Consider the following 19,244-nt stretch of genomic DNA (forward strand, 5'->3'; position numbering starts at 1 on the left):
GCAAGTTCCAAATTTTCATTACTGTGGGTCTGAAATTCAGAATATTACTTAAGAAAATAACTTCTACGCAAATACAAAGCCCATTAGGTTACAGAGGGCTTCACAGGGAGAGGGCAAGGGAGCAGCCGACAAGTGAAAGGCAGTGCAGAATCAGAGGTAGGAACTGAGAGCTAAAGGACTTGATTTTGCATTGCTGTATATTAGAAAGAGAGAATGAATGTCAGAGTCAAAGATTTAGACTGTAGAGTCCAAATGACAGTGTGAAAAGGCAGCAAAATGATAGGTACCAACTAATGTTTAATATATGCCCAAATAACTAGTCATTAATTTATGCTAGCTTCAGAAAGATTTTCTTAAAATAGCGCAGGTCAACATCTGAAAGTGATGCATTTTTGCCACCTCTGTATCAACAAATGCAATTTTTATTCCAAGTTGGTGTATGTAGCCACTAATTTGTGTTTGACATTTCACAGATTTTGGCCTCAGTCATGGGAGAAATAGCAGTCAAGAAAACCTTTTGAATAAGCCTGCACAGCTAGCTATAGCCACAGCACCCACTGCTAGCCAACACCTGAGGACAATTCACTGCAATCCTGAACTTCAATTTGCAGGAGCAGGCAACAAGATTCTGGTTAACATCATTTTATAATTGAAACCCCCTCAATTTAGACATATCAATTGTGTCTGGTTCAGTGCACTTCAAAATGGAAATGCACAGCGTTAAGGAAAAAAACCAAAGCAAATTTTAATCAAGTGAATGTGTTGCAAACATAAATTGAGCACATTTTTAGTGGGCTAAAATTTCACAAGAAGCTGAACAAATCTTTTTCAGTATAATTAACTGTGTGTCTGCTCAGACCTCTCCTAATGTCATGCAAAATATTCTTAACTGCCTAACTTTCAAAGACTACATGTAAAATCTGAAGTAAATTTACATTACATATAAAGTGGTAAAATATTAAATAAGTTACATTTCTGGAAATTAACCAGTGTGCTTGCTTTTCAATAGCATACTCACAAAGGCAACTAGAATTTTTCCTCAAAACTAGGGCTGCAATAAACAATCCTTCACTAGGTGGTGCTGTTGCTTTCTCCCACAGTGTATTTTGAGCATATTATTAGCACCATGATATAAAACATTCTATCAAAATTTTGATGTATTCAAGATAACAGCAAAGACTAAATTGTGAAATGTGCACAGCAATATTTCAACCTAGGTTTATCCATAAACCAGGTCATGGCTTAAGAATCTTTGGCAAAGGATTGTTTTCAGAGTGAGCTGTTTAAAAAAATGACATCTCCTTGAAGTGAGGTTTAAGCTTCAGTCTGATACAAGCTCTATCATGAAGGTATAATTAGAACTGCTTCACTAATCTCTTTGCCCTCTGTTGTAAAGAATTAGCCTTTCAATATTAAAAACTTGACAATATAGGGAACAAGACCAAGCAGCATAAAGGAAGGGATAAATGCAAGTTTTGTGCAATATATTTTTAATACCATAAATTTAGCTTATATATTAGCAAAAAAAGGGGAGATGTCTATTGACCTTTGTAATGCAAACATTTACATTAATTGTTTTCCCCAGAAACTTCATTAACTTTAAATACAAAAAGTGCACAAGTTGACCTCTCCATTTCAGCATTATCTTACCATACTACAGTGGAATCTACACAGTTTACTCTAGCAGTATCATCTTATACTCTGTTTTAACCCTTCACTGAAATCTCCGTAACCTTCCCAAGGAACTAAAATACAAGCACAAATCCATTTGGGGCTCAAATGCTATTTTTTGGATACTGTGTTGCAGTTGTACTTGAAAAATGGCTCAGTTTAACACTATTCCTGCACCTCCCTGCCCCATGAAAGTCTAAGCTGATCTTTCTGGGGGAGCAATCGAGATGCTACAACTGCTCTTTGTCCCGAGGCTAGGAAAAGAAAAATCAGATTTCTGCACCTGATCATTATCCAGTAACCTCTGTAGCAAAGTGCATGTATGCGTGCAGTGGGGAGATGTTGAGAGGGGAATTATCAGTCAGCTGTGATGGCCCTCAACAGAATGTAGCCTGCCAGCTTTCTGTCTTGATTCAGAGGTGGTGCCCAATTGGATAAGGTACTAGTGGGCTTCTGTAGCAATGGAAATATACTTATATTAAACAGCACTTTCAGAAGCAGTTCAAGACACAACTAAGGATAAACCAATTCACCCATGACGCTGCATGAGCTCAAGGAAATGTAATTTTCACGATGTGTTTAATAATCAAACTACTTGGTTTAGTTAATCAAGTATTAGTGTAGGAATTAAGTAAAAAGCAATGATATCTTAACTACACTGTGAAGGGTCAGCATATGAAACAAAGACTGGTCAAGCAGATCATCCATCAGAGTGAGATCAGTTTTAGAAAGAGAAGTTTCATCAGGAATCTGATAAAAGATCACAATTGGAACATGAACTTATTTTTCTTTTAGATTCTGATGAATTTGCTGTGCATTTCTAGCATTCTAGTTTGCCTTCCTATTACTGCTAATTCTGTAGTCAAATGGGGAGGAGTTAAGCTTTTAAGCGATCACAACTGATCCCTCTAATTATATAGAAGGCATATTGTTGACCTATACAAGGTATAAGTCAAGAGACTGCAAACTATTGGTCAGCTGGCATATGGTAGAGTTAAAACCCTCACTGAATTTAAAATGTATGGATATTTTATTGAGTGACAGCTGATTGGTTAACCCTCTTGTTTATGTTAACCAAATAAAAATCTCATACCTAATCTTTTGAGCTGCACAGTAATGTTCCTTTCATGTCACTGGTACAGGAGCAAATATTGAAGAGGAAAAGCAGCAGGCGAAAACCAGTAGAGCTGAAGCAAGAGTTAAGGAACACTTACAGAACTGCCCTGTACAACAAACAAAACCCACAGATTGTTTTCAAGGAAGAGAAATGCAAAGAGCATTTAAACCATTACAAAGGAGGAGTTTAGGAAATGGAATAAGACAGGAGTTTAGAAATAGCAAGAAAGCACAGACAAAAAAAAAATCAGTACCCTGGCAACTCACTCAAGCAGCACAAACAATTGCATGGTTTATTTTGCTGAGTGGGATGGTTCAGCTGACAAGACAATTTGCATGTAAATCCCTTTTTTAGGCCACAGCTGTAAAATTTGTCTCTGTTCAGAATTCATTACCATTGTAAGCTTGGAATATGCTTTTAAATGCTATGAATTGAATTGTTCCACCATGGTTTCTATGGAGTCATAGCTCTTCTAAAGATTGAAGGAAGCATTCATGGCTCATGTTCCATCATATATATCAGAGGATGTGCAGTTTGATATCTTGACTTAGAGCAAAACAAAAATGCAAGTCTTAGTGGCCTAGCTTAGTGGTCTTACTGCACAAGTTATTTGTGAATTGCAGAAGTTCTCCATCTTCTTAGATACATAGAGATTGAGTAAATCAAATTTTTAGCATAAGATTTCTGTTACTAGATTGCAACTAGTGTATCCCCGAAGCTTTTGGTGACAGAAGCCAATTGGAAATGTACTGAGCTTATGTATTTTGACACCATCAAATCCTAAATCAGAATGCACACAAAATATAACAGCATAAAAACACACTGAACCAATTATTTAACTCGAGTCCCATATGCAAATGAGGCAACTGGATTTGAAAGAGAAGCTGAAAGAGGACACTGTGCATCAGTAAAAGCAGAAGCTCTGCTAGGAAAGATCCATCAAATGACTCAGGAATGGGGCCTTGGAGCCCCAGTGTATTACAAGCAGGGGTTTGACTTGAATCACAATTTAAATTGTAAACACTGAAAAAGGTTGTGCATTCACACATCAGTACAGCAATCTGAAAGCACAACGGAAGGAGCGAATTGATTTGTTTTAAAAAAGGGGGAATAATCAAGTAGGCACTGCTCCAGAAAGTGCATATTTAAAAAACCCATCCTTGTCAATTACTTAAAAACAAAATCAAAAAAGATGCAACACAGGTATTAAAAGCAGACTGGGATTTCTATAATGAAACTCTCATTTATCCACCACTAAACATGCATAGCTGACAAATGCAGCATTGGTTAACATGCTTCCCCTGCAGCACTTCACAAAAAGGAAATGCTGCATTGCAGCCTTTTCCACAATGGCCAAAAGGAGAGAGAAAGGCAATAACCAGATTAGCTCCTACTATGATCACATAACGTTTGGTTAAGCAAAAGGCAATGGTCAATATTTCATAAGATCGAACTACTTGCAAATTTTGCAATCCATATTCCATTGCTTTGCATTATGGCATGTGAGACAATTGGAGACTATGAAACTCACCAGAATTTGCTAAATGTTTATCCTGGGAGATTTCTCTTGATTACAGTCACTACCACTCAATGAGAGAGACAGGCTTCTTTTCTCATCCCCAAAATACATTTACCTCAGGGGTACTAACCAATACCATGTCAGCACTTTGTACTTGATACCTGCACACCCCAAATATAGTGCTATCTTCTTGAGATGTAGTAGCTTTATTAACAGGCATCGAGGCAGAATTTCTGGGAAGAATCCCTACAGTTCAGATTTGGAAGCTGGTGTTGTGTGCACAAAGGCTGGGGATCCAAAGTTAAGCTGTAGCAACGCAATCTTTGGAGCGGTAGAAAATTCTCCCCCAGGTACTCTAGTATTGATTCCAATACTAATCCTGGTACAGCAACTGGATTTTCAACAAAAAAAAATGAGTTTTTTTTTGCAGCACCATATATAGACTAAATTGTCTCAAAAGAAACTCATTTTGTAAAAGATGCCTCTCCCAGCTCACGACTGCATTCTTGGCCTACTCCAGGGAAAGGCCATCTAGAAGCCAGCTTCCTTGACCCCTATCCATGTTTGTTCCCTCTTACTGGAACGCTCCCCCAAATGAAGTCACGCACAGGAGAGAAAAACTGCACTAAATAGTACCATCCTACGCAATCTCAGATCGTAGCTAAACTACATCACTTAGATGAGCATTGCTCAGATACCAACCCTCAACATGTCCTTTCGGTTTTAAAAAAAACAAAAGCAAAAGAAAATTATGTTCAGAATTAGAAAATGCTTCATTGCTTGTTACCATTGTGCCACTGCTGAGCGGCCGACAGGTAATTCCACATTTCTGTAGTGACTGCAAGCAGAAGGCGTGTTTTCTCCCCCCTCCCCCTAAAAGTACAGCTCTCTAGCACAGTCACGGTGGGGCTGTGTCCAGGCAGCAGTCCAGCGATTGTGGCCAGCATCGGCCAACACAAGTAAGCAAGAAGCTAAAAGAACATCTGAGTCACACTGACAGGAAGAGCTTCTGACAGACTTGTCCTTAGGAAGAAGAGTTAAACAATGGAATCCCAGTCAAAGTCATCCTGGATGTCATCTGCAGGGTTGTGATGTTGAGACATCGGTCTGTGCATTTGGAAGCTGGAAGGTGACATCATGTGCTGCTGGTTCATTCCTGCATGGTGCCCTGCTGAGCAGAAATGCAACAAAAAGTAACATTATTGAATATGAAAAAAAGGACTGTGAAAAGTGTAATTTTTGTCTTATAAGTTATGTAAAATTCATAAATTATACTGTAGACAGTGAGGCAAAAAGTAAGGGATTTGTACAGTTGGGTTGAGGGCAGACAACAGTTCACCACAGATTTTAAAGATTTCTCCAGTCACAATCCAAGGCCTTAGAACATGGCAATAAGCCTACTTACAGCAAACACTAATGCTGCCTTGTGTTTATCGTAAGCAATAAATATGGCTAATTACTGGAATTCGTGTTTATCGTAAGCAATAAATATGGCTAATTACTGGAAATTTTAGAAGAATCTTCAACTTGGATATCCAGGCCAGTGATAACTGTGGATTGGTCAACTTAGTTGAATCTTAAAAATTCAAGCATGGGACTTAGTAATGAATGGAGTCCTTGCAAAAAAAAAACAGCCCATTATAAGCAGCTCAAAATGTTTGAGCATTCGACAGTCAATTAGCATTATCCCATTAAACAAATTGTTAGAACAAGTGACTTAACACCAGAATTTTTTAAAAATGGAGACTCTTTTCACCACCTGTTTAATCCCATTCCAAAAGATGGCACCTGCTATGACCTCCCTTGCCTCATTAAAATGCTAACTCTCTGTGACCACCAAATATTGGTAGGATATTTTACAACAGAGATTCAGAACTACTAAGCTACGCTCTTAACCAATTTGTACCTATGTACAGCCAAGATAGCAAGCACTGGTGAAAATGAAATGTCAGCTGATTTCTCCCCCAAATCTACAGGCAACAATTGTATGGTCCAACCTCAAACTAACCAATTTATCAAAGACGGGGAGTTGATCAATATTCAGTGAATAACATGCATGAGCTTATACGTAAATAAACAGTCTAATAAGCCTGTTGCATCTCATTGTAAACAGAGCCCTTGGAAAAGGCAACATGGTACATCTGTGGCTTTGTAATTCTGGTTGGAAATCACATGGAAGGTGTACAGACTCTTACTCTCGTTGTGCATACACAATGCACTGCCATATGCAGCACAGTAGAGATAACCTCATTCAGTTCCCTCCCACTTGAGTGGAGTATGTGCTATCTGTTACTGACAAACAGATGAAGCACAGACCAAGTGACTGTATGGAAAATAAATCTAATTTTGATAAATCAGCTTAATCCACCTGTGCTGTCATACCCAATCCCTTTTTCCAGAAAAATATCAGTTCTTTTCTGAATGTATTTCTATCTGCTGCAGAATCTTTCCCCAGTAACTGGCTCTTCAACTGTTTTCAAACAGGTCCTCCAGCTTTTCAACAATTAAGCAGTTTGTCTGTATCCAGAAATTATTCTACTTGGATTCCACAGCAGAAGTGGAAGTAATTTAACCCATCTTGCCTGTATCAAAATGCTTCCCAATTTGTTGATTGTCATATGTTTTTCTGCAAGAATTTGTTATTTTTTGCCTTTTAAAAGCTATGACACATTCTACTTCCCACTGCGTCCAAAGGGAAAATGTCATCAACTACACTGGAGACTGGCAGACAGAATACAACAAACATGCAATGAAATTTAAAATATTTGAGTCTGTTGTAGTGCTGTTAAGATTAAATGAAATCAAGTTTCTAGCCAAAATCCCAAATTTGTTGCAATTAATCTAGATAGCAACACTACAATGCACCAATGAATTAAAATGATGAATAACTGGTGTGCTGGTTACTGCTTACCAGCAGGTCTAGCAACATGAGAAGAAATTAGCTGAGGATTTGAATGTGCAGAGGAACAGAAAACATTAGCCTGGGAGCATACATGAACACTAATTAATTTTCAACATTCCAAGAGCACAACATAATCATTCCTATTTACATATTGCTAGATAACTATGTGTTTACGTTAAATAACACCCCGTAGTTTACTTATGAGTCTACTCTCGGTGATACTCCACTACAGTTATAACAAAATTATATCATGCTTATTTTTTGGCTCACAACATTGCTTCGTCAGAAAACTGCACTGAGACAAATATCCAAAGATGAGTTAGGAACATCACCAGGAGTACCCATCCATTTGTAGTAGTACAGGTCACAACTGTACTGGAATCAAACTGCAAACAACCAATCTAAGTTATTACTGCTATCACTACATATCTACAAGACCAAAGAAGTTCACTTTCTTAATATTTCCCAAGTATTCGATAACAGATCTCGTGTGTTTGGTGCAACTGCTTAATTCAATATGTTAGACATAAAGTAACAACCTGGATTTGCATGCTCAAGCACTACAACCTGCAAGGCTATTGATCAGGTGCTCATAAATGGGGTGAGAAGACACAGCTTGTTTGATCAGCTATGTTGAGCCAGTCTTTTTCTGTCCTTTAACTCTTCTATGATCAACCCAGTCCTGTTGAACCAGCAAAGTCCTCATTTCAAACATCCAGCGACTTGTCAAAATTGGGTGAGTTATGCCAGAGTTTCAACACAGTAATCAAACTGACTGCAATCAACTCCAGGTTTTCTGAACTTTAATCCAAAATTCTCAGAACGCTTCATAGTAGGCTGGTGTACCAAAGATTGCAAGTACAGTTTGTCTGAACTTCTCATGGATAGCAAGGAACTGAAAGTCATCCTATATTTGATGGTTTCAGCTAGATATCACAAAGAAAGAACAAGTTTACAGTATCACTAGACGTCACATTCTGTTGACTTACTGAAGGGAGGGAGAGGTGGAAATCATTCAAGACTGTACCACAACCTCCCAATTTGGTACTGCAAAAAAAACCACTTGATTTTAAATGTCAAGGTATTAATTTTTCTGACTCTCATGTAAGAATTGAGGATTTTTTGAAGACCTTGAGTGAACTTTGAGGCAGAGCTAATTTACATTTGAGCATATTCATGAGTGTTTTCAACATGTACCTTAACCAAATTGCAATGTTTTAAAAGTTTGGTTCAGTCTACTATACAAAACATTTTTACGTGATCTACTTTGATATAACGCATGCAGTAATGGCTGAGTCACAACTCTGAAGGCACATCAAAACCAATATCATAAGCACTACCTGAAGTATGATACCAGCACACCACTGTTCAGGAAATACACAAGAAATAAAAGCATACATGATCGCTGAGGAATGTATGATCACAAAACATATTACTCTTCTACTTGACCAGACTACTTTTGCACATAATATGCATCTTAGAGATGTGTGATAAATCACACCATTTGTGGTTTTCATCCCACAGTAATTCCAAAATAAATATACTTAAAATCGGCAAGACAGGTGAAACAATAGAAATTCTGTGGGAACAGATTCAGATATCCAAGCCTGAATACTGCTCTCCAGCACCTATGTCAAGTAGTCATTGTGTCAGTGTGTTGATGATATATGTTGGAGAATTACCTCATTGTTCAGGTCGTTGTTCACTGCCAAGCTACCTTGTATCCATACATGTGCACACTTCTATGAGGGGGTCAATGAACAGCAATCAGGATCAGGGTACCTAGCTGATTTTTTTTTGCTCCCTTCAAAACCTGCCTAAGATTCACAGACTTTGAAATGAACATCAAATCTCCTGGTCTGTTGCACATCACTGCTACCAAAACAGTCACTGAGGAAGCTAAACACAAAGGCACAGTATCTGCTGCAAAACAATTTTTTGATCATATATTTATGGAGGTTACATCCCATCATCTGTGAAGCATTAGGATGACAGGAGTTGGGTCTAAAAGATGGCATTTGGAACTTGTTTGTTTGTTTGTTAGTTAGATTTTAAACTTCCATTGAAATGCTTTTTTTTAAAAATGATGATATAAAGTATAATCAAATTCATCCCGTTACCTCAACTCACACTCTCGGAAACACAATTTCAAATTCGTGACACTATACAGATTTGTGTAAACTGATTTTGGCAATGCATTTTACTTCAGCACTCATGGTCTAAACATTAAGCTCAATTCTCCCTGTTTTGGAGCATGCTGATGAACACTTCAATCCTTGGGGGAAAGTCAGCAGATGAAAAATGCTTTTCAGAGGTAAATCATTGTTCATAAAACAGATCTACATGCAGGTTACTGAGGTACCAGTTAGTTCAGGGCTCCATACAAATGGTAAAATTTTGCTCAACATGAGAGGAGGAGAAAGGAGATGTTGGAGGAAAAACATTGAATTTTTGGGGTTTCAACCCCCAGGAACTTTAAACTGTGAACCTTTAGGTGTGATCAACTGTAATCAATTCACAAATATTGAGGAGGAGTCTGCATCAGGAATTCAAAATGAAATTGCCAGCGACCTGATACAATGAAAATTTTCAGCAGCAATATTAAAAAATGAATGTGCTTTTACATAATTATAATGAAGAATTATATAACTCTTTTGTACATCTTCAGGACATTCCAAAAGACTGGAGAAGAACTTTGGGATTTGAAGTAACGATATCTTGATTTAGACAATGCATCATCAACTGTGCCATACTGAAAAGGCACATCATTTGGATATGAGCAAAATGATACCTCTGAAGTCCGATGTCCACTAGTGTTTGCTCTGTTTAAGGATGCATTACAAAGGCAGGTTGACTGCAAAACTTTTATCATTTCTAACTGTTTCCAGTTTCTGGCAGCAACATGCAAGTAAGATGCACCCAGGATCCCAGACATGCATACAACATGCAGGTCAAAAGGGAAGAGAAAGCAGGGAAGAAAAATAATAAGGTGACAGCCCCAAGAATAAGCAGTTAATATGGGGCAATTACCTGTCATGGCTGGTCCTGGGGTACTGAGAGGTGGGAGATGGGGGTACCCAGGGGGTCCCATCATTGAAGCAGGAAGGTTTTGTCTGGAGTCAATGTACAAGCTTCCTGTGTGAGAAAGTGGTGCAGGAGTGAGAAATCACCACTTCAGTCCAAACATACATCAATAGCGTCAAACAACCAGATCCAGTATTATTGTCAGATCCAAATGCACATTTATATGGCCTGCTCCAGGATGAATAAAGGACACTTTGAGAAAATGTCCTGAGGCAATAAAGAAATGGGTGCAATTTTATGTGACAAATTACAAATATTCAATTTGTCAATCATCACTTCAAAAAAAAATACTGCCTATTATTTTTCACCTTTTGTTTCATTTCGATGAGCAACTCATACCAAATGCATGTATGATAGTAAATCTAGCAATATTAAGTTAATGTCTATTAAAGGAGCAGGAATAATCCAAACCTTTTACTCATCATCATATACTAGTTATTTCTAAAATTTGAATAAGAAATAAATATGAAGAATTCCTCAAGAAAGCTGAGACATTGCACTTTTATCCTGAATCAGGACAATACTGATGGATGAAATTTCTTATGGCTCTCAGGGGTCTGTGTGATTGAGTTGGGATACACTCAATTGCACAGATACTTAACCTAAATCCCTGGCTAAATCATTCTGGGATTATCCATCTCATTTTCTGTTAGGATTGAAAAAGGAAGAATGCTACATGGGTTCATTAAGCTGAAGTATTTTGAGGTTAAGGCTGTGGGAACCTTTGGAATGGAGCGAATGGAGGTTTACTCTCCGTAAAATCTGTTGGTACACCCAAGTTTAGACTTAAAAAGATGACAAGCATTCAACTTCAGTTTGGAGGAAGGGTCACTCGACTCAAAATGTTAACTCTGATTTCATTCAGCAGATGCTGCCAGACCTGCTGAGCTCTTCCAGCAATTTCTGTTTTTGTTGCTGATTTACAGCATCCACAGCTCTTTTGGTTTTTATTAAGCATTCAATTTCCATCACTGAAGTCCTTTCTCAATTATTAAAAAAGGAAATTTGGATGAGGATCAGAGGGAAAACATATTTTTGGACAATCACAGTGAGACAAGTGCTTATTTTTCATTCAACATATTTAAATACTGTGCTCTTTTCACATCACAACTTCTTTCGCTTGTTACAGTAATTGTTAAACACAAGACTGAATTTTTCCTGAAGTTGATATAACAAAATGAATTGAGAGACTTATGGAAAAACATGTACATGAATTTAAAATTGGTTCCTGTTGACTTTAACTTGTAAAGTCAATGATTACATCACAAAGGGAATCAGCCTTCAGTGGAGGAAAGAACAGATTGAACATTTATTTGTATATGCAGAGCGCTGTATACATACTGTTTAAATAATGTATTAAGATATTCAGAATTTAAACATTTACAGTTAGCTCATGGCAATTTTGTTTCTCAGACCCACATATCAAGCTATTAATAAAGGAAGAGCAGCTGACTTTCAGATTCTGAAATAGCACACCAGATTTGAGTGATGTTTTGGAAATTAAGACAATGGGTGCTGAGGAAGCACAGCACAGGAGACCCAATGTGACATTTAGACAAGGATTGTATTGTTTGAGCAAATTGCTATGAGGTTCTGATCGAAGACAAGTATTTCTCCACAGAGAAAGTGAAAATGTGGACATCATTTCTACAGTTCTTTGTGGAGTAAAGGCAGTTACAAATAACTTGGAATGAGTTGCATCTTTGCCAGATCTCTGGATGCAGACAAAACAAGAGGCCACTAGAAACTGCGTTCATGTCTCTGTGTGGCACTGAGCTATTCAACTGTATCACACCCATACCTGATTCGGCCCTCACACAGTCCCTATATCTCTAAGTTCAGATGATTACAATAGTGAGTGGCTGAGCAGGAATTGTTTTTCAGCGATTCAGAACCGTACAAAAAAGAGCTAATTTTCCTTAGCTCTACGGACTGAGCCCTTTATGGACTCCCTACCACTGACCAAATTCAAAATTAGCACTAGGAACTGACGTGGCACCTTTATCACCAATAGCAGATTTGAAAATAGACGGTGGAACACCTTTTTTTAAGAAAAAAGGGAGACAGAAAGCAGGAAACGATGTGCCAGTTAGGCTAGAGTGAATCATAGGGAAAATGCTAGAATCCACTATTAAAAAAGTTACAGCAGGTTACTTAAAAATGATAGAGATTAGTCAGTCAGCATGGCTTTGTAAAAGCAAAATTCAATTTAATTTTATTAGGATTGTTTGAGGAAATAACAAACAAGGTAGATAAAGTGGAACCTTATAGATATGATGTACTTGGATTTTCAAAAGGCATTTGATGAGATGCTGCAATAAAAAGGTTATTACACAACAGCACATGGTACAGTGGGAAATGTGTTGGCATGGATAAAAGCTTGGTTAGCTACCAGGGAATGACAAAAAAGGAATACATGGATCTTTTCAGGTTGGCCTGCTGTAATTAGTGAAACTTTACAGGGATCAGTAGTGGGGCTGCAACCATTTGCACTCAATATCATGATGACATCAAGGAAGCACCATACGGATAAACTCGCCAATAACACCAAGACTGGTGGAAATTTAAATTGTCAAGTAATAGTGTCTGCAAGGGGATACAAACAAGTGAGGGGGCAAAGATTTGGCAGATTGAGTATAATGTAGAAAAACGTGAGTTTGACTACTTTGGCAGGAAAAATGGGAAAGCACTATACTACTTAAAGAAAGGGATATTGCAGGGCATGATGCTACAGAAGGATCTGGATGCCCTGGTACATGAATCACAAGTTATATGTAATACAGCAACTGAATGACAAATGGAACGCTGACCTGTAAGGCAAGAGAAATGGAAATAAAAGAAAAGAGGCTTTATTGCAGTTGTGATGTGACCATACCTTGAATACTGTGCAGGGTTTTGGTCACCTTACTTCAAAACAAAAAGATGTAAACCAATCTATACAATTCAGAAAAGGCTTGCTTGGGACAAAAGGCTACCGAATGGGGCAAGACTGAACCTGTATTGTTGGGAATTTAGAACAATGAGGGGTCACTTTACTGAAGCATTCAAGATCCTAAGGAGACTCGATAAGGTGGATACTTGGAGGAAATGCTGTTCTGCGGGGAGACTAGAACTAGGAGGACACAATTCAAGAAAAAAGTTTCCCTTTTATGCAAGAGGTGAGGTGAATTTTATTTTCCCCTGAGGATTATTAACATGTGGAATTCTCTCCTTCAGAAAGTAGTGGAGGCTGGGTCATTGAATTAATTCAAGAAAAAGTCTGACAGAGTTTTAGTAGCCAAGGAATTCAACGTTATGGGAAGCAGACGGAAAAGTGACCATATTCAGATCAGCTATGACCTTACTGAATGAAGAGGTGGGCTTGAAGGGACAAATGATCCCCTTCTGTTTCTAGGTCTGTGCTATATTGATATGGCACAGTTACTTACAGTCTCAATTAAACTGGTAATTAGAGAATGAGCAACAAAATGGCACCATTTCTAATTTCACAGTAGACCAGTGCCTCTTTTAACTCTTCACTAATCTGCTCTCTGGTGCTTCTGGGTTGTTAAATTTTAATTTTGTAATCCCGCTTAGCAGAACAGAGGAAGCAACAACCACTGCTTGTAATATGAAATGTCAAATGGTGACTAAAGTATGGAAAACAGCAGCAGCAAACAACTGAAAACTGCCATATTAAGAGAAACTGGTTAGTAGAAGGCAGAAAATAGATAAGATGTCAAATTTAATTAAAAACAAATGGGCTGCAGATTGGGAAAGTCAGAGATCTACATACTGCAAATACAAAGAGGGAGATTTAGAGTAGAACAGAAAGGCAAAATAAAATATACAAGTAAAGCAAACAAAAGTAATCATGAGGAACTGGAAAAACCTGCAAGAATTAAGCAAAATGCTGGTAAACTTGAGCACAAAGAGCAAGATAAACTGTAAAAAAAAATGAAGTTAATTTCACAAGACAGGCATTGTTAAAATAGGCTAAATCTGCAGAGCAGAACACTGTAAACAAAGAGGAGGTTAGGAATTAGCAATTAAGGGGAAAGTGTCACAAGGCTGAGCCGCAAAGCTCTTTGTTAACAAATAATTTGATGCGCAGCGCATTAATGGCTGATTTTCATTTTACTGATTTGCAATACACATCGTTCTGTTATAACACGTGTTTCATCAACACGATTTTGCTGTAATGCGATTAACGAATTGGGAACGCCAATAGTTTAAGCGCTGTTTCTAAAGAGCGATTTTTCTATAATGCAGGGTTGCACAAGAACGCAACCACCACATTATAGAAGAACTGCTATAAACACAGATAAACATATGAAAACCAGGTTGAAATCTGGTTCACTGATTGCAAGTTTGGCTCTGTTTCCCAATCTATGTCAACCCACCACCCTGAATTCTCTCTTTGGGATTCTAGGAGGTGACCAGAAGCAACTTGTTCAAATGATCAGTCTTCTTGTGCACGGTACCTGGAGTGTTTCACATGAAGTTGCTCAGACAGTCCAGGCTTATTGTGCAGAATGATGGCACTATGAATTTGATTCCAAAACACATACACACTTTTGGTTTGGAAATGAATGAGATTCAGAGGCAGATAAAACCAAACTCCTTTCCTTTGCACAATAATGTTGGCTGTTTTCCCTGTCTTTCCTAAATAAATTAAAATATATAAAAGGTAAACATAAATTTAAAAAAAAAAGGCCTGCTTGGCACCTTTTTCTTGGGGTTAAAACTGAGCAACAATTTATTGAATTGCCATGGCCTAACAAACAAAAGATTAAGCATCTTTAAAGCTTCACCTATGTGAATACCTTATCTATAAATTTAAAGCTATATCTATCTCTATATTTTGGAGTCTATACCTGTACTGATGTGCTGGTTTGGTTTCTGCGAATGCATTGTGCTGTGACAAACCGAGGGCTGCATGTTCCCTTGTGACTGGATCAGACCAGTTTGTGTGAAGAACTGGTTTAGGGAAGAGCACAAGTCCGCAAACTGAACAGGATCGAGTGACCAGTTATTGAGATCCGCCTGTTTCATACTCTCCATCAGACCTGCGGATAAAAGGCATGACAGAGTGTTAAGGAGAGAATCCAGGGAAACAAGAGGCTAAAGAACCAATGGGTCCACAGCCTGCAGGCAAAGCAGGTATCTTTTTAATGAAAAGGCCAACTGCAGTAACGTAAACAAAAGGATTAATCAAACAAAACATCAAACTAAAATTCAATAAAATAAAAACACTGATCTCTGACCTAGCTCCATACATTGAGCACAAATTCTATCAGCCAATTTTGTTGTGTGCACAGGATCAGGTTGGTTTGTGGATGTGTGGTGAGCATGGCATGACAGAACAGAATAAGCCTACCATTTCAAAACTTGACTCTCAAGCAGAACTAGATGCAAACTTGCACAAGATTAGATCCATAAATGACTGAAAAATATTTCTGCTCTGTAGCTTGGAGATGATGTGCCCAAATTGTTCTAGGATATTACAGGAGAAATAGTATCATTTAACTTTCTCCAGAAATTATAAAACAGAAAGGCACATTTTAATTATAATATTTGAGGCCTAAAATGTATTTCAGACACTCAAGTTTACATTTTAATTTTAAATTGCCTGGTCTTTACTTTTCTTAAAAACATATGTTCAGAAGAAAACAGGAATTTGTACCTTGGAGGGCTCCAGTTAGCCATAGCAGGTAGGGAGCACAGCTCCACATATCAATAACCTACCTTGAAACTGGGAGAGATCCACATCAGACCAGTTGAAACTGCTAGCAATACGGAAACTCTCCTTCAGAGTGTCCAGATTCATGCACCAATCAGAAGGAATGCCTACAACAGCCATAAACCCATCAAAGAGCATTAGAACAACATAATGAGGACTTAACACATATGATTAAAACATTGCTGTGAGAATTATATCAAGAATCCAGCTATTTTTGCTCTTTCTTAATGTCATGTCAGCTTGGCTTAGTTAGTAGTTTGAACCTCAACTGATTTGAACACCTAAATTGGGCTTAGAAAATTCTACCAATTAATTTCAATAAAAGAGATTACTGAAAAAAAAACTAATTATTCTTTGTGAGACCATGTGTACAAATTGGCTGCTGCGTTTGAGTAATTTGGGATTGTAATGCCATTTGGAATATCGTGAGAATTTGAACTCATGCTTGGTCTATCCTTTCTCCTTAAGCCAATGATACTGAGACAATACATAAAATCCCGGCCACCATTTGGCTGATTAACAAATTCAGGAGAATGTGAGCATTGCAGGTCAGAGTCGAAAAGTGTGGTGCTGGAAAAGCACAAGCAGTCAGGCAGCATCTGAGGAATGAACATTCTTGATGAAGAGCTTATGCTCGAAACATCGATTCTCCTGTTCCTCGGATGCTGCCTGACTGCCTGTGCTTTTCCAGCACCACACTTTTCAACTCTGATCAGCACAGATTGAGAATCAAATTTGGGACTGTATAATTCATCCACCTATTATTACATGATTTTAAAAAAGATCCAAGTGAAAATATACCAACAATCTTTATGCAAATGAACCTTAAGCATCTGACATGTGGTGGAAGCAAGTGTTCCTGAAATAGTGGTTATGGTGCATGGAGAAATAAAATACAATTACTTTAGCACGTGGCCAAAGATGTGCAACATATTACATTGGATGCATGCTCAGTATTTTATCTTATCATGCTCATGTTTACATGCTTCTTTCCCCATTATAATGAGAGGCAAGGCAGTTAGGAGGAACACTTCATAAATGTGCTCCACTGAACTACGTGGTGACTCGAGCTTATGACAATGTGATAGGTTGCACAGCAAAACTGCACGGAATACATTGAAAACCATTTACCTTAGTACATGCCAATACAGCATGTATAGAGCAAATCTAAAAGCTGGCAATGAAAGAGATAGTTTAGTAGCTAGTCTGCTGAACGATTCCCACCACTACCACCACGTCATCGCTTTTGCTATGCTTCTTCCCCACCTTACCTGCCCATTCTCCTGTTTTCCACATCTGTGACTTGCCACAAGAATCCTATTTCTTTCACTTCACTTCACCTCCCCCTTTGCCAAACGCAAGTTGCATTCTTCAACCAGATTTCTAATGTGGTTGATATCAACAAACACATCGAGTTAGACCCCACTTTTCGACTTCAGCTGGATTTAGCCCTGGATATTATAGACGTTTGAGCAACACCTGCAGCATGGTGCATGTGATTGCAGAAGGATCTGAAATAATATTTACTAAACATTTCCCAGCAGTATCAGTGGCTAAGTGAGATCATGGTGCACTTTTCTCAGGGGGTGGTAGATGGGGTCTAACTCTATTTCCTTTACCACAGGAAATATCACCACCACAGGAAATGACATCACCAACCCAAACATATAAATAGAAAGCAGGAATTTTCAACATTGCTTCGCCTGAGGCCCACTGAAGATGTTACCTAGTAGGGTAACGAAACGTTTGGAAATGAACCTTCCAGCTCAGCGAGCAAACCTACATCCAAAACCTCAACCTGAGCTACAAATCTTCTCAAAACTCGCTATTAACACTTCCTATCAAAAGTCATCAATATTGTACAGATAATAACTTTCCTTCCAGTACATTACACTTCAATGTTGTACAATCCTCTTCTGTGATGCTCTTAATTCTAACCTCAAAATGGTCCATTGCTCCTAAAACTTGTGACAGATGACAAACTGATCAGTACTTCACTTAAGTGCTACATAACTTAAAAACCACTCACCCAAGTATGAAAGGGCACAAGGGAAAAACATTTTCAATGAAGTGATTGAGGATATAACTTTTGTATGGCAGTTCTGATATACCAAAGTTACTAAGTGAACTGATGTATAATCATCGATACAGTAACTGTACAGCCACCTAATAAGGAAAACTGCTGGCTTGCTTGGTTAATTTTGAAATTATTGCTAATAAATCACATTTGTTCATCTGGATTTTGGAGAAAGTGAGGATAGCAGATGCTGGAGAGTCAGAGTGGAGAAATGGGGCACTGGAAAAGCACAACAGGTCAGCAACATCCGAGAAGCAGGAGAGTCGACCTTTCGGGCATAAGCCCTTCATCAAGAATGCCCAGGGCTTATGCTCGAAACATTGACTCTCCTCCTCCTTGAATGCTGCCTGACCTGCTGTGCTTTTCCAGTGCTACACTTTTCGACTTCAGCTGGAATTAGCCCTGGATATTATAGACCTTTGAGCAACACCTGCAGCATGGTGCATGTGATTGCAGAAGGATTGGAAATAATATTTACTGAACATTTCCCAGCAGTATCGGTGGCTAAGTGAGATCATGGTGCAGCAGTAAACCTGCAGGGCTGTGATTAGAAGAAACACATAAATATCACATTCTATATCTTGTCAAACAAAACTATTTTTCTAGCAAGTTTGTACAGTCCAAACATCAGCAGCTCTGGAGAGGGATAAGGGGTAGAATACAGTCACTCGCTCACTCAAGGTGTGCACTCTAGATCCCAAAGAGCAAATAAAAAAAGATATTTGTCATGTCACTTTTCACTATTCTGCCTATCATGATTGGTTTTTGACCCTTTGATCAACGGAACAGTTCCTTTCCACCTCCTCTGACCAAACCTATAATGATTTATGCATTTCTAAGCAATCTCCTCTCAACATTTTCTTCTCCAATTAAGAACAGCTTCAAGTTCATCAGAGTGTGAAGACAATGAAGAATGAGTGCCAACTTGGGAATTTGGGGCAGCTAGAATACACTGAGTAAACTTTTCTCAAACTATAATTTACATTAACAGTTAGCTCCTGGCTTGGAACTTCAAAACTGAAAGCTATTTACAAAGACTAATTTCACAAAAACTGCCTGGCAGTTATCTGGCAATTACTTAAAAGTGGTTGACTGGATAGGTGTTATTTTCTGTAAAAAAAAGTCAGGTTCATAAAAACAGACTGTCACAAC

The 19,244-nt window shown here is 38.2% G+C and overlaps 1 protein-coding gene across 10 annotated transcripts in view; it reads right to left on the reverse strand.

Moving 5' to 3' along the window:
* Window positions 1-1,640: 1,640 nt before the first annotated feature.
* foxj3 (forkhead box J3) overlaps window positions 1,641-19,244 on the reverse strand; it is a 165,747-nt gene continuing 148,143 nt past the window's right edge. For 3 of the 10 annotated variants that reach the window (XM_043675667.1, XM_043675669.1, XM_043675666.1), the window contains 4 exons: window positions 16,021-16,122; window positions 15,150-15,341; window positions 10,240-10,344; window positions 1,641-5,478 (listed from right to left, as the gene is read on the reverse strand). In XM_043675667.1, coding sequence (XP_043531602.1) covers window positions 5,345-5,478; window positions 10,240-10,344; window positions 15,150-15,341; window positions 16,021-16,122 — 533 coding nt within the window. In that variant the 3' untranslated portion in view covers window positions 1,641-5,344. The remainder of the gene's footprint in view (window positions 5,479-10,239; window positions 10,345-15,149; window positions 15,342-16,020; window positions 16,123-19,244) is intronic. The other 7 variants (XM_043675675.1, XM_043675668.1, XM_043675672.1 and 4 more) reach the window with 6 other exon arrangements.

The sequence above is a fragment of the Chiloscyllium plagiosum genome, chromosome 34 (assembly GCF_004010195.1).
Source record: "Chiloscyllium plagiosum isolate BGI_BamShark_2017 chromosome 34, ASM401019v2, whole genome shotgun sequence".
In the NCBI taxonomy this organism is placed as follows: Eukaryota; Metazoa; Chordata; class Chondrichthyes; order Orectolobiformes; family Hemiscylliidae; genus Chiloscyllium; species Chiloscyllium plagiosum.